The sequence below is a fragment of the Elgaria multicarinata genome, chromosome 4, assembly GCF_023053635.1.
Source record: "Elgaria multicarinata webbii isolate HBS135686 ecotype San Diego chromosome 4, rElgMul1.1.pri, whole genome shotgun sequence".
NCBI lineage: Eukaryota > Metazoa > Chordata > Lepidosauria > Squamata > Anguidae > Elgaria > Elgaria multicarinata.
Genome location: NC_086174.1, coordinates 64,300,980 through 64,327,298, shown reverse-complemented (window position 1 = coordinate 64,327,298; position 26,319 = coordinate 64,300,980). Strand labels below are relative to the sequence as shown.

Sequence of the window (26,319 nt, the reverse complement as noted above, 5' to 3'; positions counted from 1 at the left end):
TCCTGACCATTGGCCATGATGGCTGAAGTTGTCGGAAGTTGTAGTCCAAAACACCTGGAAGGCACCAGGCTCAGGATGGCTCCTTTTAGATCATGTTTAAGAACTTGGATTTGGGATGTTTAAGGCTGCAAGTCTATACCCAGTTACCTGGGAGTAAGTCTCAATGAACTTATAGGAACTTGCTTTTGAGCAGACATGTACAGGGTTGCACTGTAATGCACTTTTCTCCAGACAAAGATTCTAGAGAACCCCCAGGATCTCTTCTCCAAATTCACTCTCTAAACAAAATTGAGACTGAAGCTGCCAGTATCATACTGCCTTTATACAAATCTATGGTGCAACCACACTTAGAATACTGTGTACAGTTCTGGTCACCACACCTAAAAAAGGTATTATAGAGCTGGAAAAAGTGCAGAAAAGGGCAACTGAAATGATTAAGGGGCTGGAGCATCTCCCCTATGAGGGAAGGTTACAACAGCTGGGATTGTTTAGCTTGGAAAAAAGGAGACTAAGGGGAGACATGACAGAGGTATACAAAATTATGCATGGTGTGGACAATGTGGATAGGGAGACATTTTTCTCCCTCTCTCAAAATAGTAGAACCCAGGGTCATCCCATGAAGCTGATTGGTGGGAGATTCAGGACAAATAAAAGGAAGTACTTCTTCACACAGTGCATAGTTAAATTATGGAATTCACTATCACAAGATGTAGTGATGGTCACCAATTCGGATGGCTTTAAAAGGGGGTTGGATAAATTCCTGGGGGAGAAGGCTATCAATGGCTACTAGCCCTGATGGTTATGTGCTACTTCCAGGGTCTGAGGCAGTAACCCTGTGTGCACCAGTTGCTGGGGAACATGGGTGGTTGGGTGCTATTGCACCATGTCCTGCTTTGTTGGTCCCTGGTCAACAGTTGGTTGGCCACTGTATGAACAGAGTCCTGGACTAGATGGACCCTCGTTCTGATCCAGCATGGCACTTCTTATATTCTTAAACAATTCATCCCTGCTATTTAATTTTTATCTTGACCCCATTTATTTTACCCTGGAAGCATAGTACTTCCCCTAGAAGCCCTTAGGCTGCAGTCTTCCATCAGTTACACATGTTATCTCCCAGGCAGGGAAGTTGTCATTGCAAAAGCTGAGGCATATACAGTACATCTGCTTTTGGCTTAAATGATGTCACTTAAATTTGATCCAAGAGGCTGGTGTAGATAGTTTCAGAGTATAAACAGAATGCAAACTGAAATTTATCAATAATGAGAACTTCCCCCAATTACCTGTGGGGTAGACTACATTTTATCACATTAGCAAAAGTGGAGAATGGTGAGAATTAAATCGTTCTTCCCTGATCCCAGAACTGCCTTTCTCCTCTCCTTTACCTGGTGGCTGCTGGTGATTTGGCACTGGCCAGCATGAGAGTTCACATACTCTCTCCTTCTTTGAAAACTGCTGCAGACACAACAGTAGGAAAGGAGGGGTGTCTTTTCCTTCCCTCTTCCTCTCTCTAGGCCTGGCTTCCTCTGGCACCTGGAATAATGAAAAATGTAGTTTTTCTAGGTGCATTGTCAAGCACCCCGGAAAAATAGTTCCAGTAACTTGTGGTAAGAAAGACTATGATCTCCCTCCTTTTTGCTAATGCTAGAGTAGCAGCTGAATTGGAAGAAGGAGCTCTTTGGCTTGAATTTAAATACAAGCTAGAGAAGAACCTGTGGGATGTAATGCCCATACCATTTTTAAGACAAGCATTACAACTAGCTGAGATTCATATGCCAAGCCAAGGGTAATAAAATCTACAATGCCAGGTAAAGCAGAGTAGTTGAATACCTGGAACTTGGAAGGAAAAATACATGACACTGGCATGTTTGTGTTTTAAGGGGGGAGAGGGGATATTAATACTGTATCTTTAATAGTACTTGGGACTGGTTTGGGTGTCATGTCTATGCACTTTTGGACCAAATGTTTTTTTCACCACTTTCCTACCAAACTTTTTTTTAAAGAAAACAATTGAATCATATATATTATGTTGATGGCATGGAATTACTTTTTTTTTGGTAGTTAAATGCACTTGAGGCTCGGGAGAATTTAGCACAAGACTTGGGAATTGTAGAAGCTAAAACTACAGTAGATGGGCCCTTACTGCTGGAAGTGGTCAGAAGATGTCAGCAGAAGAAAGGAATTTCTAACAGTGGACACGTAAGAATTATTAAAATGTGTAATACTTTATCCCAACCATTTTTATTAAACTGTTTATATTGATATAGTCACTTTTTAAATAATGAGCCATACGTTGCAAAATTGCAATATTTGGAGAGAGAATCTCTACACTGTTGGTATTCTAATGAAACTGAAACTTAGGCAACATTTATTTTCCTTTCTGAAACTTTCATTTAGGTAGCACCAGTAATATCTGAGAGTGTACATTCTCCTCCAAAATCGTCAGATGGAAGGTCTAACATACACCCATTGCCAAGTAAGGTAAGTCAGAACATTAGAATTAAACATAATATAACAAGTAAGAAATGTGTTTTAAACCTTCAAAAGTGAATTTTTCAGAAACTTCCATAACTCAGTCCTGACCTGATGGTCATGTCTTTAAATGTTTTATAACATGAGAAGAATAATATATTATTAACTGAGCAGCAGCACGGCTACAATATATTGTATGTCACAATTGTGCAGTTATCCAAACTCTTGTTAAGTACTCCCAGCATGGTGGCTCAGGAATGCTGGGAATCATAGGGTTTTTTCCCTGTATAGACGTGCATAGCATTGCACTCTAATTTGTATTAGCACCATTCGAATAAAATTATTAGTTGAATCGTAGGTCTCTTCATTAACTTTAAAAGGTTATTGGTCAAAGGTTTCACACGTTTTCTATGCACATTTTTGGGGGCTTTTTTTGGGAGGGGGGTACTTTTTGCAAAATTTTCTATTCACTAGCTGCCTCTAGTGAATCGCTAAGCATTTTTATTACATGATGCAAGGGCTCGTTATACTAAAACCTAAGGGGGGAAATACTGTTCCTGTACCAGCCTCAGTTTCTTTTTATATAGGGCTTTCTTGTGACCCATCAAGTCGCTCTCAGTTTGGTGCTTAATAAATTTTGCAAGCCTGGGCTAATGCAAGTTTGTCATGCTTGATAGGAGATGAAAATATAACTCTGAACCACATGAGTCTGGGATGTGAGGCTTGCTGATTCACAGACTTGTTAATGTCTGTCCTTAGCATCAGATAAGAGGCATCTTAGGCTTTGGGAATGGTGGTGTTTGTTGTTGTTCCCCCTTATCGAATTATAACTTGTTATGATTTCCAGCAGCAAGTTGAATTTTGGTAGAGACAAAGTGGGGCATGTATTCCATCTCACTGCCATTCTTATTATGTAACCTTGTTGATTGAAGAGAGGAGGGTTGATAGAGATGTATAGTAGTCTTCAGTTGGGAGACTAATAATTGTTGATATCAGCTGAAAGAATCTTGCAGTTTTCGCAAAAGAACAAGGAATTCCTCAAAGGGAGAAGCTGCCAGTAAAAAAATGTAGAAATATGTGATTCTTAAGGAATGTGTCAATATATTATTTTTGTAACAGATGATTCAGCAGAAGATTGAGAGGGGGTCATCCATATTTATATTGATTAAAGCTTTTCATTATTAGAAATCATAAGAGTTGGTAATTGCATTTTCATTTTTCTGTAACTGTTTTGTTTCTCTACTTTTTTTGTTGTCCCAGAAATCATATATTGTGTTTCTTAACAAGTTTCTTGGTTTTTTTATAGTATAAATTGGCGCAAGAGTGATGTACATTAAGGGGGGGGGGGTGAGAGGTGGGCTTCTGAATTGGGTGAACTAACTTGGAAAATATTGGTTCCATGAGTGAATCATAAATATTTTCTGCAAGTTCCTATCTGAAGGGGTTAGACTTCAAAGGGTCAGGGTATGTTCTCTGCTAATCTTGGAAGATTTGAGGCAGGGCTCATAAATTGAAGGAATATAGAATCCCTGCCAGATCAGATCAAAGATCCATCTAATCCAGCATTCTATTTCCAGAAACCAGATACTTGCTTCTTGGATCTGCTGGGGAAAGAGAACTGATGAATAAATGCAAGTGTGAGGCTTCCTGCTCTTCTTTTGGGGAGCATTGGGCTTGCGAGAGGAAATATTACAGGTCACCTCGTTGTCTATCATTGTTGTACTGTAGATGAAAGTATAGAACTGGCATGAATTGTTAGGACTTCTGGTGTTACTGATGGGTGGGGAAGAGGCAGTTATGGGCAAAGCACTTGATGCAGCTGTGACTAATATAAAGAGATAATCTATTCAGTGTGGCTAAAATCTCTACTGAAGTGATTGGGGATAGTAAAGGCTATCTTTGTTTTAACTTGAATGTGCTGCTTGTGGGACAGAGAACAGAGATGCTGGTGTCTATCAGACCTGCATTGCAGAGAAGAATAGTCTCACCGATGAGGTTGAGTCATGTAAGTTTTTGTTACCAGAATTAGTGGTTTGGAGTTCCATTATCTATTGTTCTCACAGCATTATTGCATATGAACCTTCCTATTCTGGGGGTGCGGGCGAGGAGCAGTGGGAGAACCTGCTGGATGAATTGGTCCTTTTTAAAGTCCTTGTAGGACACTGTCTTGTGTGATTGAAATGAAGTGTTAAAACCTTCTGTTTTCTGTGAAGTGTGCTGGTTATTGCAGAGAAAATATTGAAAGCAAGATGGCAGTATATTCTCAAATATCAGAGCAGATAAAATGTATCCCACTTGGTTTTCCCCAGTCACTTTATTGGTTTGGTTTGGTTTGGTTTGGTTTGGTTTGGTTTGGTTTTAAAGGCTCCTGAATGTTTATAGCAAATAACACAACAGTTCCTTCCACTGCTTGGAAGGAACTGCTAAATTTCCCAACGTGGTTGCAATGTTTGTCTGAAGATAACATGTGGTTTTGCTATTTTTTGAAGACACTAGAATACATAGGATATACTATCGATTGTTTGTTGATCCTTTCCTTGTTTGCTAAGATACTGAACTGTGGTGTTTTTTTAAACAAAGTCTGTCTGAACACTGCTAACAAAAAATGATGGTTCAAAGGAAAATTGTTACAGTGATTCTGCCTATCTTAATAGAGATTGGAATGAAATATTCTTTAAGGACCATAATTCAAAGTGGAGGAGGGGAATTGAGAACCCTCTTTTAAAGAATGTGTTAGAAATATGGCGAATATATAAAAGGAAATTGGTTCCAGTCATTTCCCCAATAACACCAGTGGTGGTAATGAGGGAGTTTCCTGAAAATTTAAAAGAGGGATTGGTAAAGAAATTAAGTTGAAAAAGTACTTAAAATAAGAGATTGAATGGAGAAGATGGGAACTAAGGAAGAAATAAAAGAAAAATTAAAAGGGGGAAATATATCATGGTTCAATTGTATCCAAATGGAACAATGGAACAAAAAATGGCTAAAGGATAATAGAGATTGCAGAAAGAATACTAAATTTGAGGATTTGATCTTACAAAAAGAGAAAGAAAAAGAAAATAAATCAATAAAAGGATTAATGAGTGAAATATATAAGATATTTGAAACTCAAGATTATTTAGAAGGTGGATTAACAGTGCAGTCTTAGGCATGATTACTCAGAAGGCCCACTATTGAATGGGGCTTAACCCTGTAAGTGTCCAAAGGATTGCAGCCTAAGTAATGAAATGCTGTAGCTGCAGAAAACATGTGCACCTGAAATGGAGAATGGCCAGTTGCTGTCTAGTAATGCTTGATTTAATTTTAGGGTTACTCCGAGAAGTATATCCAAGTTGGTAGAGACCGCATTCAAAATAGTTGTACTATCGTTAAATATGAATGCTGAAATCTTAGATGTGCACTGGGGCAGATCAGATTGTCTGTGAAATATGTCAGGCTAATTTGTCCCATCTCTAATACAGCTTCATTTGAAGCCAGCAACTTTTAAGTAGCAGGGTATTCAGTTGGAGGTTTCAGCTCATAATTCATATACTTTTCCACTGGCCAAGCAGAGAAAGAATGCTATTTAGTAGACAAAACCTTTAAGCAGGTTTTTAGAATGACAGCATAGATCTCAAGAATCTAGATTCACTTGAAGTAACCCACATATAATTTGTTTTCATTTTTGTGCCGTTATTTTATTCTTGTGCTCAGATACCAAGGTATAAAGGACATCGTAAACAGAAAAGGTGCTTGGACACGGCTGAGCAGGTAAAATGCATGAGCAGAAGGACCTGTCAGGTGCTTCTAGTTACACTTTTAAGAAAGAGCAGCTTGCACTAAAAATCAATGCAACTGTCTCAATTGCATTTGGTAAACTAACTGCACAAATATATAAATGTAACGTAAACTTGGAGGCACAACATTCACAATTTTATGTAAATTTTATGCAGAGCTTATTAAGTAAGCTTTACAAATATTTATGGCGTGACTGCTTGCCTGCCCTCCTTCCTGACATAGTGAGCTAAAGTGCCTTTTTATTACAAGGTCACATATTCAAATTCCCTAAATATAATAAATAGGTATGCTAACACAGTTGAGTCCAGTAATGTTACTGCATACTGTCTTGTTTTATCTGATGGTCAATGACACTTCAAATGTGTAAACTCATGAATGTCAAACCTACCCTGTCTGGAATCCTAAAACATTTGCCTGCCCCTTGCTTTGATGGGATTGGGGAGACCCAGCTGTTGCACACTTGCTTTCAGTAGTATGCATTGACTGGGCCTCATCTCATCAGATGAGAGGCGGGAAAGTGCTTTAAGATGGTCCAGCTTTCCCTGCTGAAAGACACAGCTGGTGAGAAGAAGCTTTTAGAATTCCATCCAGGCAGGCTTGGCTTCCATATGATCACTCATTAAGCATGTTGTGTATACTGGATCTGAGATAACGTGATTTGTATATTTATTTATTTATTTATTTATTTATTTATTTATTTATTGCATTTTTATACCACCCAATAGCTGAAGCTCCCTGGATAATCTTGGATATTGGATAATCTTGAATGCTTATCTGATATGATCTTGGATCTGTCCTTTATGCAAATACCTTTAACTATTATGGCAGAGTTGCAAATAAGATTTCAGGTAATGGATAGCCATCTCCTGTTTTACTTTCCTGAACACTGCCGGTCTTCTTCCACTCCATCAGTCATCCTTTTGCATCTTTTGCAAGCTAGCCCAAATAGCATGAAGAGAGCCAGAATAGGCTACCTCCTTGGTGCTATGCTGTTTTCTACCATGCAACAGTGAGGTGACAGTGTTCTGCCAATGGGCAGTGTTCTTTTTGAATATTCAGAAGCAATGAACACACCAATGAGTGAAGGAAATAAGTTTACTTAGCTAAAATAGGCTAGTAAAGCAAGAAAAAACAAGACAGTACATTAAAAGCATAAAGCATACATTCCTTCAATCACTGGAACCCCCATACGCTTATCAGATCAGTGAATCAGATAAAAGTAGTGACGAATGGTCCCCATAGTACATGTCTGGTTCAGCCTACAGTGAGGTTCTGTCTTGGGAGGATCTTAGAGTATCATGTACTATCCCACTGATTACTCATATTCTGGACATGGCCCAATCACTTCAAGAGTGTTTCATATATTCTTGTAGATTGTAAAACAACCACCCTCAAAAATTGGCAGCCAGCTAGCCCAGCACCAATAACTCTCATCTCCACTACCCTAAGATAAAAAGTGGCTAACTACAGGCCTTTACTGTCAACAGAAATAGCCGTGGGAAAAGGCATAGCTAAGCAGGCCCAAACATCACTCTAGACATGGCCAAGAGAACTGCTGCACCAGTAATTCCTCAATATACAATGATCTTTTGAATTTCACTACACAGACCTACTCAGTTCTCTCTATGGTATGTGATTTGGTTGGCATCTCCCAGGCTTTTACTCTGCCTGAAGGATGTAAAAGGAGAAGGCAGAGAGTGAGAACCCATCCGTGTATTGTTTTATTTGTACATGCTGTTTACATACATACAATACTTTATAATAGTAGTTCTCTGGGCAGCTTTCAAGATAAAACAAGAATTAAAGTAATCACAGTTACACTAATGAATATAGTAAAATACAGTAGAACGTAGCAAATATAAACAACTATCAAGTCAGGAATTGCTCATTTAAAAATAGATGTCAGAAGAACAAAAATTCCATGGCAGTAAATCAATTGAAATAGAGCAGTAGAATAAATTCCAAAGAGTATAGAATTAACACATAATTTTTAAAACCTAGAAAAATAGAAAGGCCTATTCCTGGTGCCAGGAGAGCATTCCACAACTGGGGGGCGGGGCGGGGCACTACTGAAAAGGCCCTTTCTCTTGTAGCCACCAACCATATCTTAGGGGAAGTTGGAGCAGGACTTCAGATGATGATTTCAAGGTGTAGGTAGGTACATGTGGGAAGATACAATCCTTCAAATATTGAAGTCCCAAACTGTGATGGGCTTTAAAGGTCAAAAACTCTACTTTGAATTACATTGGGGAAACTGACTAGGAGCAAGTGAAGATGACAAAATACTGGCATAATATATGTCTGCAATGCCCAGTCCCTGTTAGTACTCTTATAACCATATTCTGTAACAAGTGAAGATTCCAGACCATTTTTAAAGATAGCCTAAGCCCTAATTGCAATAAAATGCTAGATGCAATAAACCAAGAGGGGCCAAGATCAAGCATATAAGTGGCTTGACTTTTCTAAGTACTTTGTCCACATAGGTGGGCACAAAAACCTGAATATCATCCAACAAAGCAATTCCAATTAGTATCTGGACAGCTCCAGTAATCAATCTGTATTAATTGTAGAAACCTAATTTTAGAGGAGATGAGCGATTTGTCCTCCAAAACATGTTGCAAACGTGTTAGGACATCCTGCTGAAGGTTTTGACCATAACAGGATGTTCTAGCAACTGCTGGCTTCCGCTTTCTTCGTTCCTACCCCTTTTGAGAGAGGGAGCAGGAAGAAATGGTGACCAACACCTAAGAACTCTATTTCATTTCCTAGCCACATGGTGCTGGAACAGATGCTAGCCAGGGCTAGCTGTTGGCATTTGAAACGGCATAGCTGTGTTTGCCTCTCTCTCCTGTCTTAAGGCTTACTGTACCTATAAGGCAGGAGGCTGGCAAAGATAAAAGCAACATCTAGTCCCACTAGCAGCTGCAAGCACTTTGTCAAGAGCTGGGATTGGGTGCCTCCATTTTAATATGTACAGCTTGTGATGGTTTTAATTTTGCCTTCAGTTGTGATCTGTAGTTGAACAATACACACTTAAGCCTCAGGTGGCATTTTATTTAAACCCTAACTGCCTGACTGCAGATTTTAAAAAAAGAAAAGAAAAAAGCTCTGCAATGGCAATGGACTTTTTTTTGCTAGCATAGCAGATTGCATATGCAATATAAGAGTATCTGATGACTAGCCTGGTGAGCTCAAAAGTGTCTTCTCCTAGTGCTTGAGACATTCTCTGTCTCCTGTGAGGCTTCTTAACCTTTTTTCCTCTTCTGCTGATTTTTTGCTGAAAATCCCTAGCTGCTTTTGCCCCCATTTGAAAAAACAGATAAGTACATTTCTTTGACAAGTAGTAAGATTATGAATCTGTGGTTATTTGGCTATTGCTTCTCTCTCTCTCTCTCTCTCTCTCTCTCTCTCTCTCTCTCTCTCTCTCATTTAGTCTTAACATTATAAGCCTTTTGGCAAAGGTTGTATTTGTCTTCTTGCTGTAAATTAAATTACCTATTCTTTCAGATATAACTTTTTATCTTTGTGAACTGAACAACTTGTAGAAACAATTAACAATTGTGTCTAGTTCTACTCTTCTTGAATGGAGTGAAGTAATGTATGTTTTTGGATGTTTATGAGCAAAAAACCAAAACAAAACAGCTACCCGGTGGTGGGTGGGATAAATCTCCAGTGTCTCCCTAGCGAATTTCTAATTTGGTTGGTGGAAGAAAGAATTGGTTGGTCCACTGCAAATATGTCATCCATACCTCAAGATATTGCTCTTATCTAGCATGGTGTTTGGGATGTGTAAGTTTCAGCATAACCTGTAGTGTCCCTCAGTATTTATACTGAATTTACTGGGTGTGGATGGGGATTAATCCTTTGTTAAATTTGCCTTCCCTTAGATACTCAGACAGAAACATAGGTTTTGAACCTCTTCCACTTTTGTTGTTGTTGCTAAAAGTACCAGTAAGCAGTAGCAGTACATTTGATTGGTGAATTATTTGGATTAAACCGTTAAAAACCTTTTTATCAACTAAAAGTTGCTTTTGATTAATTAGGCAACAGATAATTAAAAGTACTTAATTATTTATTTTTAAAAAAACCTTCAGGTGGCAGGAACTATCTTAGAAGAGGGAGAGAGGAGGGTGAATGCCTGTTCTAAGATAATACTTGCTATGAAACATGGTTGCAAACTCATATAGTAGGGACATGTGTAGAGGAGGTTTTAAAGGCTGCTTTGTAGTTCCAGAATTCTTTTCCTTTGGAGCCTTTTCAAAAAACCAAATCTGAGAATTTTCTGGAAGATTTCTTAGAGCCAAATGTAGATATGATTGGGGATGATCTGGTTGTTTAGACCTAGTTCTGCCACAATGGACTAGAAAGAGAGTGATGGGAGAGTTCTGAGAGCAAAAATGAGGAATACAGAATCTTCTCCCTGCCCACATCTTATCTTCCTGCAGTCTCTTTCCTAATACTACTTTTTCTTAGGACAGGATGAGAATGTAAATGAATCTGACTGGAAAAAAGCTCTTGAGGAGAGGGGTTGCAGGGAGGCAGGTGGCTGTATGTCATTGTGAAAGAACTGGGTTTAACGTACGGATGGTAATTATAATAAAAATCTACTGTATCAAACCAGTTTTGGGGTCAAATGTGTGTCCAGAAAGCCAGAATAATAAAATACGGGATATAAGGGGATAGTATTCAGCATGACACCATTTGCAAGTTTTAAAAAAATGCACATTTACTAGGAGCTTTTTTTTAATAAAAATGATTGGGGTCAATAATACCCAACAACTTGAAGTACAAACTCCTACAATAAAGATGTATGTTGAACCTCACCATTTTTAAAACATGAAACAGCATATTGTGGCATTCACACACACACACACACACACACACACACACACACACTTATCATAAATACACACACATTTCCCCCAAAAAATATGCAACCATGATACATGCTACCTGCATAACCTATGCATAATTACCACATTAAGTGCATGAGTTGGGACAGGCAAAGTGATTGCATGAAGCACATAATTGCTACAATTTTCTGTCATTTCTTTAACCACAGAAATGACACCTGCCTCTTTTTGTGGTGTTAGCATTGATAGGCCCTGCCAATTATGAGGCTGCCTCTTTTAATGGGAATATCTACTATATTTGAAAATAAAAATACCATTGTCCATTGTTTGAGTGTATGTGGAGACCATCTGGTTTCCCCATTGTTTGCTTTAAAAATGATCTCAGGCTTGATTATGTATCTGAGATTGCTATTTTTATATGAACTAAAGAAAAGAGAATTAGAGCAAAGTGCTATACAAGTCTACTCAGAAATAAGTCTCTTTGAATTAAGTGGGGCTTACTCTGAGTTATGTGGATATAGGATAGCAAAGCTGTCACTGTTGCTCTTGATTGGTGGGTTACAGAGATGCCTGAGGCAAACTTCAACAACACATTTTGCAAAGATCTTTCTGTAATTAGAGAAAATGGGTCATCTAAATGTTCATGACTGCCACCTGCTGAGATGAAGGCGCAGGCTGTTGCAAACACTTGCAGATGCAGTTGGGGTCAAAATTACCCCAAAAGCCAAATTAGTAACTGTTGCTCAACAAGAACGCTACAAATAGTTTTGATGAGAAGACTGTTTTTCTGAGATGTGATGGAGAAAAAATAAGTTCTTTTTTAATTAGCTTTCTAAAAGGTTGTGTATATCTATGGTATGGGGTAATATTGGCTCCTAAAAGGAAAAAAAGTGAGTAATTTGTTGTGTAAATAGCTATAGCATTGTATTTTCACTCTCTAGCCTCTTTTTACACAAGAAATTGAAAGAACCTGCTCTGGTCTAAGCATCTATAGACATGAAGAGTAACTAAATAATTGAACAGTATTTTGCTGGGTAACTTTGACTCCTAGCACCTTCTGACTTTTCAGTAATTTCAATAGGGGTAGAATTGACCTCCAAAGCTGTACAAATAAAAATATCAAATTCTCACTAGATTTAGGAGATGTAGCAATTCAGAATGGGTTTGTAGAGGACAGACACAAATGTTTTAGGATTTGACCCCATCTATTGACCAAGGGTTAAACATATGGATCTGCCTTCATCATATAGTATTTGGTTCTTAGTGACTGGGGCTTTTTAGTGTATTACGCTTAAATGGAAAGTTGTAGTTTGTTTCAGATACATTCTTATCTAACCCACAATGGAGGTAGCAGGAAAAAAAGATGCCAAAAACTGTGATAAGGCCAGAGTAATTCTGAACATTTTACTTGTTCCCTTTAAAATATTGCAGCTGAGTGGGATAAGAATCACCAAGTTATTTAGTTTTCCATTTTAAAGGTCTTCAGATAAACCTGTTTCAAAGATTTATTTTCTGTCTATAATGAGATTTTTTAAACATGAAGACAGTAATGCATCCTCAGGAAATCCACTTGTGTATGCGAAATAGCAAAAGAATAAAGAATGATAAGCCTACCCATCATTTCATTCTGCAGCTTTTTCAGTATGTGAATCTCTGGGGAAGGACCATGGTTTTGTTACCACCCTTTCTTCTAGCATGCTGTTACTGCAGAGGAGTAATAATAATACTTGGCAATTGTAGCACATTTTAAACGTTCAGAATTACTTTAATTAATCCAAAATTGTTGCTAGGTTATACAGAATTGTACCTGTTAGTACCAAAATCTAGATGAATTTCCTAAAGCAGCTGCTAATGCCAACTACCTATCTAATGAACTAGTTAAATTGCCATAAATACCCGACTATATAATGGCATCAGATTTATAATATAAAAATAATGTAATTCAAAGTAAATGGTACTCTTACCTTCAATTGTGAGAGTCTGACCGTACGGATGTTTTGTTGCAAGTGTTAAAAAACAAACAAAAATCTTTATTTTTGGGGGGAGTGGTAGAACATATAAGTAATATCTAAAAAAAATGTGATCCTACGTAAAAAGAAATATATCTGCCAAGCTATATTACTTGTTTTAATTAATCTTCTAAAACTTATTTGTTCCATTAAGCTTCTGAGTGATTAATGCTGCTGCTGTTTTACTGATCACTGCATTTTTTAAATTTTGCTTTTGTTAATTATGTAGTTTTAATTACACTTTTATTTAACAGTAGGTTTTTTTGAATAACTTTCGTATATCGCCTTGGGCACTCCTCTGATATAAGAGTTATTTACAGATTTTAAAAGCAAATATAATGAAACATAAAAGTACATATTTTTTAGGGCTACAGTGTAAAATTGATCCAGAGCTGGTGTGAGTCTCAAACTGTTTAATTGATAGGGTGAAAAAAGCTTCTCTTTTATAGCTATCTTTAATCTGCTTTCTCTACAAGTTTTCAGAACTGGGATTTCTTCTGATGCCTTCAATTTTTTTGCAACAAATTTTTAGATAAATTATTAATGATCTCTTTTGCATGTACTAACAACACATCAGTTTAAAAACTATGGGAATGTGTGGGGGTGCTGTCTGCAGTGTGCCCAGAGCTTCCACTTTAGTGTTAGGGATGGGTGAGCATGCAGTGTTCAAGTTAATTGGAGCTCTCCGAATTCTTCCTTGAAGCTCATTTCATTTCGCTTACATTCTCGAACACAAGCGTCTTTGTTTTGTTTTTCTAATCAGGAAAAATGTGTGTTGTTCGATCTGGGTAATCCAAGTTTTAAACTGCAAGTTTTTCCCCCAAATGATTTGGGGGGGGGGGACATTTTTTCCTAACCAAAAATGTCTGCACCCTCCATAGGTTAAAGCATGAAATGTATATTTTGAGGGGAGGGACTTGCTCGTGCCCACACATCTGAAACTGTGTACCTGCATGAATACAAGTTCTGGAAATTGCAAACATTTCCTGATAGTTGTGTTCCTGCCATGTTGCTGACAGGGCACCTTCGCATGATTTATTCTTGTATATCCCTATTTATCATGCAACCCATGGTGAGCACCTTTGTAGGTTGTGCAGTGTGATGTGTGAACCTGGACTGCTAGGTTGATCAGGGGCTAATCAAGTCAGCTGTCCAGGTTTGCATGTCATGCTGCACAACCTATGAAGGATCCCATCGTGGGTTGTGCAATAAAGTAAAAGAAGCAGGCCTGCTGCAGGCAACATTGCTCTACATTCCTGACACATCCATCAGTTGCTGGGCTGTTGTTACAAGCAAATCGCCCCAATGTGACATTGTGGTCATGTAAATTATTGAAATATTGCTTGTTATATATTTAAAAATAGATTGCAGCTGAAAGAAACAGATTCTGTGACGTTATTTAAGGGAATATGTATTTTCTTTAAGGTTAGTGAAACCAGTCATAATGATACAAGCATCTCGTCTGGAGACGCAAAGAGCAAAGGCAGCATTCACTTCTTACCCAATGAAACAAAACTAATTTCTCAACCAAACAAAGACATAGCTACCAAAGAAAAGAGTAATCTAGCAGTAGAGGAAGATGATGCAGAGGGAGATTCTTTCTTTGATGATCCCATACCAAAACCAGAACGATCATATGGCTGGTAAGTTAAACATACTTCTAATATAAATAGTTCCTTTAGATTTAATGGCATTTAAAGTTTGGGGATCATGCACTTTTACAGTTTAGAGTAGATAAAGAATAGTCTTTAGAAGCTGTTATTTTGTTCAAAATAATAGAGGCCTGTCGATTGAACTGCAGATTGCCTTTTTGTGTTTCCCCTACCTGCAGAGACCACTAAAAATAGAAATTACTAATTTTTTAAAAAATAACGCATTTTCCTACTTACAATAACACCTTTAAGTTCAGAAATACTTACCTTCATGTCTTTATTTATGCAGAAGCATTTGATCCCAGAAACTCAGTGAAGTTCCTGAAGCAGCCTCCAACACAATATAAAATGTGTGTGCTGGGAGTGAGAAGCGATAGTGAATATACTGAAGCCCTTGCATACACTAGAAGTGCTTCTCATATTGCAGTCTTACTGCTATTTTGTAAATGCAGTATTTTCAACTACTGAGGAATTGAAATATCCAAAAATAGTTGTTATTGAGACCAATTTGTATGTGTTCATAGAATAGTTTTCTGATAGGCTGTGTCTTTTCAGACTAGCTTCTGGTGAAAATTTTAACTGAATTCAGAATTCTATCTTAACTGACACAGTTTTATATTTACATCTGAATCCCTTTCTCTGGACTGTATTGTAGAAGTTCCCTTGATCTAAATAATGATTCTGTATAAGATGTCAAGAGTTTTCCTGAAAGTGAAGACAGGCAGAATGCTTGGAATAGGGAAGAAACCTATTCTTCTGGCTTTGCTTGCCACATCTAGCAGTAGGAGCTACTATTCATTATTCAGTGCTACATAACACATTTTGCTAGAAGGTGACTGTCTCTCACCACTTTTTTATTAAAGGAAAAATGACTCGAGCAAAGAAGGAAATGTTGCATCTCTTTCTGATGCCCCACCCATAAAGAGTGGTCTGAGTTCTTTGACGGGAGCACCTCCACTGAAGGAGTCTGACAACAGTAAGTATAGTACATAAATCCATTTGGTATATTGAAAAGAACCGTTGTGAGAAATTGCACCCCTGTCCTCTAAATTTTATAGTAATCTTGCATTACAAGTTGAATTTTTACTTAGTTCCAACAGAGAAAATGTAATCCATAGAGAGTTCCTGTTGTGTGAGGGGGGAAAAAAGAGAATTTGTGCCTACTGGCTATGACAGTGCAAGAATTTAGGACTCATAGGTGGCATCAAGGAGGTAGCGTTTCTGTTCATTGCTATATTCCAGCAACATTACTCTAAGAATTAGTTCAGATGTGTAAAGAGACTGTAAGGCAAAAGTGTGCCTCAGTAAAATCCTGCATTCCCCATAGTTGTATAATATCAACTCTAATTTATATAGATTGTTTAAAAACAACAACAATCATCTTTGGAAGTTGTTACATTTAAATAATAATTTGTATTCATCCCAGTAATGTTAACTAAAACCTATTAGTTTTTATCCTACTTTTGGGCTCAGTCCAAGGTCACACAGAGGGCCACCCCTTTTTGTCCTCCCCTGTGCGTGCCTAAAATCTACTCTGGAGGGTCCCCAATCTTCTGGAGAGGTTTTGGAACTACACAGAAGGATGCAGAGGGGAGGGGGAATTCATTCTTCTAGTGATGTCCATTCTACTGGTGGACTGACAACATTGGATACATCCCTTTCTTTTATATAATGGACCCAAAGAGATTCTATATTCATTTCCTTAAAAGACTCATCAATTAAAACAAACACTAAAATAATATTAGAGGATTTCTATTTACATATTTCTGAAATATGAAGTCAGGGAACTATTTACCTGAATATTCTCCGATATTATACAAATAACTCAGCGTGGTTGCTCTTATCAATATAGGGTTGTATTCAGTGGTTGTGCAAGCAGAAAGTGGCCGCTTGCGAAACCACTGGATATTCCATATATTGATAAGAGCAAAAATCCTGAGTTACTTTGTATAATTCAATAAACAAAAAAACTATGGTTTATAAAACAACGTTAAAGGCTCTACAGTTTTCAACCAAACTCCAAAAAGCAGGGAAATTGGGAGTTAAGGCTCACAAGCCTTTAACACCACATCCTCCCTAAGGAGGCAGAAAGTGCCAGTGAAATTCTCATTATCCCAAAGCAGATATAAACCATGAGGACAGGATGGAGAATAGGATATGCAGAGGTGACTGTGGGGTTGTGGAAAACTGATGACGAACAACTTAGGGCCACCTACTTCTCTTTTTTTGTTTAGAGCAGCCCTTCCCCAACCTGGTGCCCTCCAAGGGTGTTGGACTACAACTCCCATCATTGCAAGTCAACATTCTAACATAAGAAATGTAGGAGCAGTTGAAAACATAGGATGATGGGGTGAGGGGTGGGGTGAGAAAATAAATGTGCTTCACAACTAAAGTTTTACACAAGTCCGTCTAAAATGAGGAGAGGGGCATAAGACCATGATGTCCAGGCTTTAAAACTTACCCAGCTGCACTGCCCCATGCACGCCATGCATCCTCTCTCTCTCTCTCTCTCTCTCTCTCTCTCTCTCTCTCTCTCTCTCATTTTATTCTTTATTTTATCCTCACAACAACCCTGTGAGGTAGTGTAGGCTGAGGGAAAGCTGGGAAGGGGGTGAGTAAGGAAAGAGTGGGGGCTAAGAGTGGGGCCATAAAATGAAGAGAAACATGTCAGCCTTTAGCCCCCACTATTGTCTTTAGCCCCCACTATTGCCTTACGCCCTCCCTTCCTGGCTTTCCCTCAGCCTACACTACTTCACAGGGTCGTTGTGAGGATAAAATGAAGAGGAGGATGAAGAGAACTACATGCCCTGGACTACTGCAACTACTGAGGGGCACTGAATTCTATGATTCTGTGAATCTAAGTCTACAGCAACTGGAGGGTGCCAGGTTGTAGCAAAAAACTAGGTCCCTTACCCATTTCTCTGGTGTGAAGTAATGCTTTGGGTATAAGATTCATGAATGTACATTTTAGAAAACGTTTTCCTTTCATACAAACATAAAACAGCAGATTTAGCTTATAAGAAGCAGGTACACAGAGAAAGGAAAATATTTTCTATGTACAACCAAAACACGCACAAATCTATAAAAGAAAACTTAAAATGTAGTTCAGCACCTTTTAAAGAAACACACACTACCTGAAGAAGTTTAAACTCATGGCAGATAGGCCAGGGTTAACCTCCTCTCATTCCTAGTCTGAATATTTATTTCCATAAAGTTTAAACTTTAAGAGGCTTGGGTGAGGAACTGCCACCCCAAAGGAAAATTTGCCATATATTCTTTATACTTTGAATTAAGAAGGATGCACCAGCACTTCAAACACACACACACACACACCTCCCTCTTCACAATCATAGACACACAACAAAGTTTATCAAACCCCTACCTGAGCCAGCCAGGTTTTCTTTTTCCTTGGAGCCAGGGAAGGGCCTCCCTCCAAGCAAAGCAGATAGTTTCTCTCTCCCTCCCTGGCCTCCACAGCACTGTGAGGAAGGAGAGGGCCCAGACAGGGCCTTGGCTTATCTGCAGAAGGAAATGGCTCCTAGATGAGCCAGGCGGCCATCTTATTTCAGGCAGGCAGCCATCTTATTTCTAACATTCCAATCTATCTGAGACAGGAGGGAGGGGGGAGAGCGACGCTACTGAGCATGCTCCATTTAGGAGTTATGAGTCTGTATTCACTTTAATAGGGCAAAAAAATATTCATTAAAAAACCATGGAACCGAATTTTGAAAAAAGAAAAGCCATTCCACCAACTAGAAGGACAGGGGGACAAAATCCCACCACCGGTTTGAAGGGTAAGGGTCCCAGTTCGGAGCTTTTAGTGTGCAAAAAAATCGTTGCCACCCGGAAGTACCAAAGAGCCATTTTGAGCCGGAGAGGCTTTCCCCACTTTGGTACTTTGAACTGCCATCCCGCCCTCAATATTTCACCAAACTCTTGAAACGGCAGGGTATGTAAAACCAGCATTTCTTTCTGGCAGGTCTCCGTTTCAGAAAGATTGGTGAAACATTTTCCATTTTATGAACATCAGAATGATCCACCCCCAATTACGGCCTTAACATGGTGGAATGCTCTTTTCACTGATCGCCTATTAACACAGGGAAACACTCCCGTGTTTCCCTGTAATATTGGAGAATGTTCAGGTAAACTAGTTCCTTGACTTCATACTTCAGAAACATGTAAATAGAAAGCCTTTTTTGCGACCTTCTGTTTGTGCAACACATCATTCTCTTCTCTCACTTAACAGCTTTCTGTGCCCTTCCCACCTCCTCCAGAAGGTTGGGGGTTTTCATGAACAAGGAGAACTATATTGTAAGGATCTGCTGTGCAATGGGGGAACTGTCTGAAATCAGGTGGATGGATTTTTCTCCAGTGGGAGCTCTGCTGGCAAAGATTCCTCTGCCCTATTTTGGGTGATTTCCCCCTGTGAACTGCAGAGCCATATGATACAGCTTTCACTGTTCAGGAAGGTCCCCTGATCCTCTGGAAAAGATTTTTAGGGGAGCACAGTGGCAAAGAGATAAACAAAAAGATTGGTTGCATGAGCTGCCTTCCACTGATGCAAAGTTGCAAGGTGTGTGAGAATCCAAAGTGAATACAGAGAGAGATGCTCTGAACATCTCAAGATGCTGTGAACAATTTTCCTGATGAAAAGCCCACCACATTTCGTCCTCTTTCTTTAGGCTTTCTTCAAAGGGTTACAAAAACGTTTACAGAGATTTGTACAATAGATTGTCTTGTGCTGTAAACACTGACCACTGGATATTCTCTCCCTTTGTGCTCTTCCTGTGATGCAGCCATTGGATACAAACTGTAGGGTAGTTCCCATTCATTTAGGAGATTTGCCTCCCAAATGATACATTGCAGCCATAAGTGTAGAGGCTGTGCATGGACTGCATCCATCAGGGCTAGCCACACGTGCAAAACCCTTATTGGATACTGCCCATAATTGTAACATAGAACCCCAAAATTAAGATTTAAGATGCATAGTTGTTCATCATCTATCTAATTAAGAAGCAACTTGAGTAGGTTTTGTAAGAAATAGTTTTACATATTTGATCTTGCTAATTTCTGATTTACAGATGCAAACTCAATTTTGAAAGATGTAAAGATGGTGAATTCTAAACTGGCATCACTTGAATTAGGCAAGTAGCTCTTCTGTAGAAGGACAAGATTCAGAGCTTTTATTATCACATGTAGGTTGGGAATTCTCAAGCCATCTAATGCTCCTTTTTAATTATTTTCAAACAGGAGATGAAGATGAATATATTGATGACTTCAACAGGTAAGAGAAAAATACTTCAGTTTCTAGAGTGCTATATCTCAGGGAGGGAAACATTAATCTACATTTGATATAGAATAGTAAAGTTGGAAGGGGCCTATAAGGACATCAAGTCCAACCCCCTGCTCTGTGCTGGAATCCAGAATATGTATCATTTCTCAAAGTATAAAGCTCTAATATTTCCATATTGTTACAATTAGCACATATATGGCATTTAAATAATCTTGAAAGATGTTGCCTTTCTATCAATTTCTTGACATTCTAATATTTTATATGTGCTTCAGATTTTACTGTATACATATTTAATAAACATGTAAATCATTCCTGTAAAACTAGCTCCTTTGCTCAGTTCATTGCAATTCAGTACACTTTCAGCATGTACCAAATGTAATCTGATTAAATGCTCACATCACTTCAGCATTTCTTCATACACTCACTTTGGAAGTAAACTCCATGTAAATCGGTACTTCCAAATATTGATTTCTGGAATTTCTGGTGCCAGTTTATGATCTTTTTTTTTCATCTGGATCTTTAACCAGTTCAGTTTACATGGCATCTTGCATTCACATTGGTCTGTGCAGGAATATTCCTTTCAGTCCCTTCATATTGCATAATTAACTGCACCTTTTGATCCCAAAATAATTATTCCAAAAGAAATCAAAGTATAAAGTTAAATACCTAGAGATTTTCTTCATAGATATTTCACTTTAATAAGGAGGGTTTTTTAATGTTAGAGAACAGAGCTTCATTGTTTCATCTTTTAACTTTTCCTTTTGTTAGTACCAGTCATCGATCAGAGAAAAGTGAAGCCAGCATTGGTGAAGAAATAGATGATATTTCTGTGGAATTAGAAGACTTCAATATTAGTGATAAAGTATGACTTTTATACTTTGCGTGGGGTTGGGAGTGTAAACATTTATTCACATAGTATAATAAACCAGCGTGCTAAGCTGCCTACACACTTCCTTTATATGCTGTTTGCAAGCATATGATTATTGTGAGAAATGATTGACCCAAATACAAAATTATGCGTAGTGTGGGAAAAGTGGATAGGGAGACATTTCTCTCTCTCATAATACTAGAATCCGGGGTTTTAATATTATGAGGAGATTCAGGACAGATAAAGTAAGTACTTCTTCACACAGCCCATAGTTAAACTATGGAATTTGCTACCACAAGATATAGTGATGGCCACTAATTTGGATGGAGGGTAAGGCTAACAATAGATACTAGTCCTGATGACTATATCCTACCTCCAGTATCAGAGGCAGTATGCCTATGAATACCTGTTGCAGGGGAACTTGGGTGGGAGGGTGCTGTTGCACTCATGTCCTGCTTGGGGATTTCCCATGAGCACTTGACTGGCCACTGTGAACAGAATGCTGGACCAGATGGACCCTTGGTCTGATCCAGCATAGCTGCTCTTATGTTCTTATAAAGCTGCCTGGGAATAAGTCCTACTGAATTTGGTGGGACTTAAACATTCAGAATTGCTCTTAGGAAAGTACTTGATGTTGAGATCTTGTTGATAGGACCTTTTATGACAGGATTTTAAATAACAACTTAGCTATAAAATATTCTATAAATTTCATCTAACATTTTCATATATTTTTCCCCTCCCAGCTTGAAGACCTCACACAAGACTTCACCATTTCTCAGTTAAGTGGTGACGCAGATTACCTAGAGGAAGTTGCATGAGTAGAGAACAGAAATTTTAAATTGTTGGATTGAGGACCTTTGTAGACTATATATTAAGACAATCACACTGCTGAAATATTCCCTCCCCGATTGTGCCTTGTGTTTCAAAGGAAAAACAACAACCAACAAACCTGGTGAGGGGGAAAGATTTTTTATACTTGCAAGGACTGAAAAACCCCAATAATTTTGGAGCATAGTATTGCTGTCTAATTCAACTAAATCTTTCATGCAAGATGTCGGATAGTTCCCAGAAAGATGTCCGTTGCAGGCGACAGACACACCAAGATAACTGATCTGTGAGAATTAATAAGGGAAGAAATCCGCAAAGCATATGAAGAATGGCAGACATGCCTTAATTTTATGGTAACCATCTCGTTTTTGCTGAAGAAACCAAGAAAACACAGTGTTTGAACTTGCTCTTCTGTTGACCCAATTATAATGATCAGTTGTCAATTCAATTTCTCTTTCTTACCTGTTGAAGTTACTTCAGTGGCCAGGGGATATGAGCCAAGATCTTCAAAACTGACTTATTAGGATGCCTTACCTGAGGGCATATTAAAAGACACTAGTGTCTAAACTAAGAATCCCCATGGTTTCTAGAAAGCTGGTCCCTTGTTGTAACTTAGGTGCTTAGTTCTGCGTGGCGAAGATTACTAGGTACTTCTGAAAACTGCAGCTGAAATATGAGCCTTAACTCTAAACTTATTTTTATATATTTAAACATTTGTTACTCTAAGCTAGCCTTTTGTTTGTTAATTTAATGAAAGCTATAAATGGTTATTTGCATGAGTTTTTTCTTTGAAATACAGCTTAATACAGAATAAAAACTTGCCAAGAGAGGCTGTTTAAAGTTTGGGAATGTTCTGTGATGAGAATCCCTCACTTTGACAACCCTGTCTGCATGTCTTTTTTTTTTTTAACATGTAGGTTTTGAACAGTGTTTAGCCTGCTTCTGAGAATGTTCAGTTGTGTATCACACCTCCTGTTTCAATTTTAAGCCAAATGTATAAAAAGAGCATCTTTATCTAAAGTTCCTTTAAGGCAGGGGTAGGGCCCCTCTGGGCTTCCAGGTGATGTTAGACACAATCTCCCAGTAGTCCTAGCCATCATGGTCAGTGGTCAAAGATGATGGGAGTTGTAGTCCAGCAAGATCTGGGGAGCTACAGGCTTCCCACCCCTGATTTAAGGCCCAGCATTTATTTCAAAATAGTAACATATAACTATGTCACTATGCAGGATTGCTGTTTTAGGGTGCAGTCCATCAAAGATTAACAGTACAAAAGCTTCTATTGAAAACCTGAGTGAAGACTGCTGTAGCAGCTGGTGGACTTTATGGTTAAAGATCAAAGCAAGACTTGCTTATGAACAAGGGAATGCAGGAACAGAGTTTTTATCCATAAGCTTTGTGGGAAATGGTTAATGGTAGAAAAGTTGATACTCCTTCAGCAATACCTTATCTGTGACATAGTTATATTAAGCCCTGGTCACTTTATGAAACCGAAATTCCCAATGTATTTCTTTAAGTCCTGCAAAAAGAACTCCTCAGATACATTTAAGTAAAAAAAAAAGGGGGGAATAAAACTTTTATTTCAACAAATACCAGTAATACATGGCTAAATATTAAAATTGAAGCCTTTTTAACCAGCTGAAACATTCCATACCCTACAAGCAATCTGGAGGGGAAAGTGGTATTCTAAGACTGTAAGATTCTGGAGTGGAAGCATTTTAAGTCCACCATCAGATAATTATAAGATTTGATTATAGAAGCCACAAATGCCTCCATGAAGAACTGGACATTTTCATAGGTACTTTGACAAGCTAAAGCCACATTTTTTAAATTGATCCCTGGGATTTCTGAACAATGCCATATATTCTGCATTTAGGCTAATGGTGTGGTTGCATTTTTTTTTGCAGAAAATATTCTGTATAATGAAAAAAAATACTCAGTATTCCAAAAAATACTTCGAGGGATAGCAAGTTATTATCAAATTTCTCAGGCAAGACCTGCACAAATTGAATAAAGAGGTATCCACATAATTGTTGGCAACCTTGGTACAAAACCGCCCAGAGAGCTCCGGCTATTGGGCGGTATAGAAATGTAATAAATAAATTAAATAAATAAATAAATAAAACTCCTAACAGACAACACAATATTTCCCAGACCAACAGATCATTTTTTGAGGATAACCCTATAATTTCAATGAACAGCTATATTGATCTCTATTGCATTTATACACTTTTGCACTGGTACAATTTTGTACATGGCATAGGGAAGGTAATTTTCAATCCGACAAAATGGATTTCATATTATGGCTGATATATTGGTGATATCTATATAGTTTGTGTGTGTTGCATAATGGATGATTTTATAAATTGGTTGAGTACAATGGATACCAACATTAAATTTATTTCACATAAGAATGTACAAGAAACATCCTCCTTGGACATGTTGACCTACACATAGGCAAATTCATATGAAAAATTACTGTAGACCTATAGAGATAGAAACACCATGCTAAATTATTAAAGTCATCACCCTGAGGTTTTTAGAAATAATCTGCCTTTCTCACAATTGTTGGCATTGAAACAAAATTGTACCAGTGTACAGTCACTGTCTCTTAAATAACAACCAGATTAACATTAAATAATCTGGATATAAGTATGTTAAATTATATTCAGTCTCTAAACTAAATCAATGTCTCTACCAGATACATTAAGTTAAAGGAGGCTTTTCTATGGAAATGAAGTGACGCACGCTGGGGCAAAAAATTCCAACTTCAAATATAACCTGATAAGACCCAGGCTTGTGACCGATCAAGAAAATTATCTTAGGTTTGTGTTGGACAGTTCAATGAAAATGTCAACTCCATGTGTGGGTTTCCTGTGGACACCTGATTGGCCCTCTTAAATACCTTAATGACACACACTTGGGAGCCAGTGTGGTGTAGTGGCTAAGGTGTTGGACTGGGAGTTGGGAGATCAGTGTTCTAGTCCCCACTCGGCCATGGAAACCCACTGGGTGACTGGGCAGTCACAAACTCTCAGCCCAACCTATCTTACAGGGTTGTTGTTGTGAGGATAAAATGGAGAGGAGGAGGATGTACACCACCTTGGGTTCATTGTAGGAAAAAAAGGCGGGATATAAATGCAATCATCATCTCAAGTACTGCCTTTACTTTACATATTACTGAATATGTTCTCCCTCCTCTCCACTTTTCTAGAATGTTGTTTATGTTATAGCCAAAGCTTATTCTATTTTTCAAGCTGCTACTAGCATTTCAGCAGGCTGCATGGTTTCCCCACCCCCCACTCCAGGCCTTTAATAATGGATTGCATTAAAAGCAATGTGTCCAGATTACAGCTCAGTTTGTAACACTCTTTAAAAAGAGGAGGGTGGAAGAAGAACACTAGTTTTGAAATGAAACATTTTATTGGGAGTCATTTAAAGATCTAAGATACTTTATAGAATCTGTTTTTAAGAACTCTTATGACATGATTTTAAAAGGGATGGTCATCTTGTCCCAAGGGGTAGTATCCAGCAATGTCATCCTGCTAACACAAATTAAATTGTGCTAGCTTAAAGGAACTCTAGTGCCACAGCAATAGTGTTCAGTTGTTCAACGGGTTTTCTGGGAAATCCTGCTGAGCAAGCTAATGTATTGGCATTGTGCTGGAGGTCCCCTATGCTAGCCAACATAGTTTATGTTAGAGGAATGACCTCATTGGATACTGCCGAGGAACTTCTCACTGGGCCAGTTTGTAAGACACAGGCCATTGTGGGTTAATTTACCTTCTTGGCCTTTTGGCTAAGATCAAGTGTGTGTAGTAATTTACCTGTGAGGAGCTGCAGCACATGCTACCTGACAATATGAAGATGCAAGCCCCAGCCAGGGCTTGTCATGTCTGAATCTGGGTTGTGGGGGTTATTTGAGAGTTAGGCAACCCTTGCATAGCCCTAAACCAGACTGAGTTATGCAAGGTTGTTTAACCTTCAAATAACCTGCTCTGCCCAGATTTGGATGACATGACAAGCCACAGCAACCACTTGCCCAGGCTTGCATCCTCATATTGGCAGGCAGCATGCACCACAGTTCCTTGCAGGTAAATTAACATAGGGTGGTTAATTTATTACTGTGTTAGACAAGACAATTTAAAGTACCCTGTTTGAGTAACAATATGCAGTTACTACAGCAGATTTGGGAAGCCCTCGGGGCAGCAGTGTGGAGGGGAAAATCTGTCCCACCAGCAGTTTCTATTCTGTTGATGGATAGCAAGCATTGGATTCAATTCAATATTTATATGGTAATATTGATAACAGGCTGATGTTTGGTGGATATTTTAGAACTCTGATTCCTCTTATTTGGAGGGCTGAGAGATAGCATCAACCCTAATGCTGGTATTACACCCACAATTTATTTATTTTTCTTCCTAGGCTACAAAAAGACTTTAGGCCAATGTTACTGAGTACACAAACATATGACAGTTATATACATATCAGGAAACAGTGTAGAAAGTGGTTGCAACTGCTAGGACTGCTTTTAGTGAGCACTGAATTGGCTCTAGTTAGAACAGATGGGGCT

At 38.4% G+C, this 26,319-nt stretch overlaps 1 protein-coding gene across 1 annotated transcript in view; it reads left to right on the top strand.

Moving 5' to 3' along the window:
• The window catches only part of CEP43 (centrosomal protein 43), a 30,571-nt gene extending 7,982 nt beyond the window's left edge, over positions 1-22,589 (top strand). The window contains exons 5-13 of the mRNA XM_063124453.1: positions 2,059-2,196; positions 2,395-2,478; positions 6,163-6,219; positions 14,534-14,751; positions 15,624-15,736; positions 19,842-19,904; positions 20,011-20,044; positions 20,822-20,915; positions 21,665-22,589. Coding sequence (XP_062980523.1) covers positions 2,059-2,196; positions 2,395-2,478; positions 6,163-6,219; positions 14,534-14,751; positions 15,624-15,736; positions 19,842-19,904; positions 20,011-20,044; positions 20,822-20,915; positions 21,665-21,739 — 876 coding nt within the window. The 3' untranslated portion in view covers positions 21,740-22,589. The remainder of the gene's footprint in view (positions 1-2,058; positions 2,197-2,394; positions 2,479-6,162; positions 6,220-14,533; positions 14,752-15,623; positions 15,737-19,841; positions 19,905-20,010; positions 20,045-20,821; positions 20,916-21,664) is intronic.
• The last annotated feature ends 3,730 nt before the right edge of the window (positions 22,590-26,319 follow it).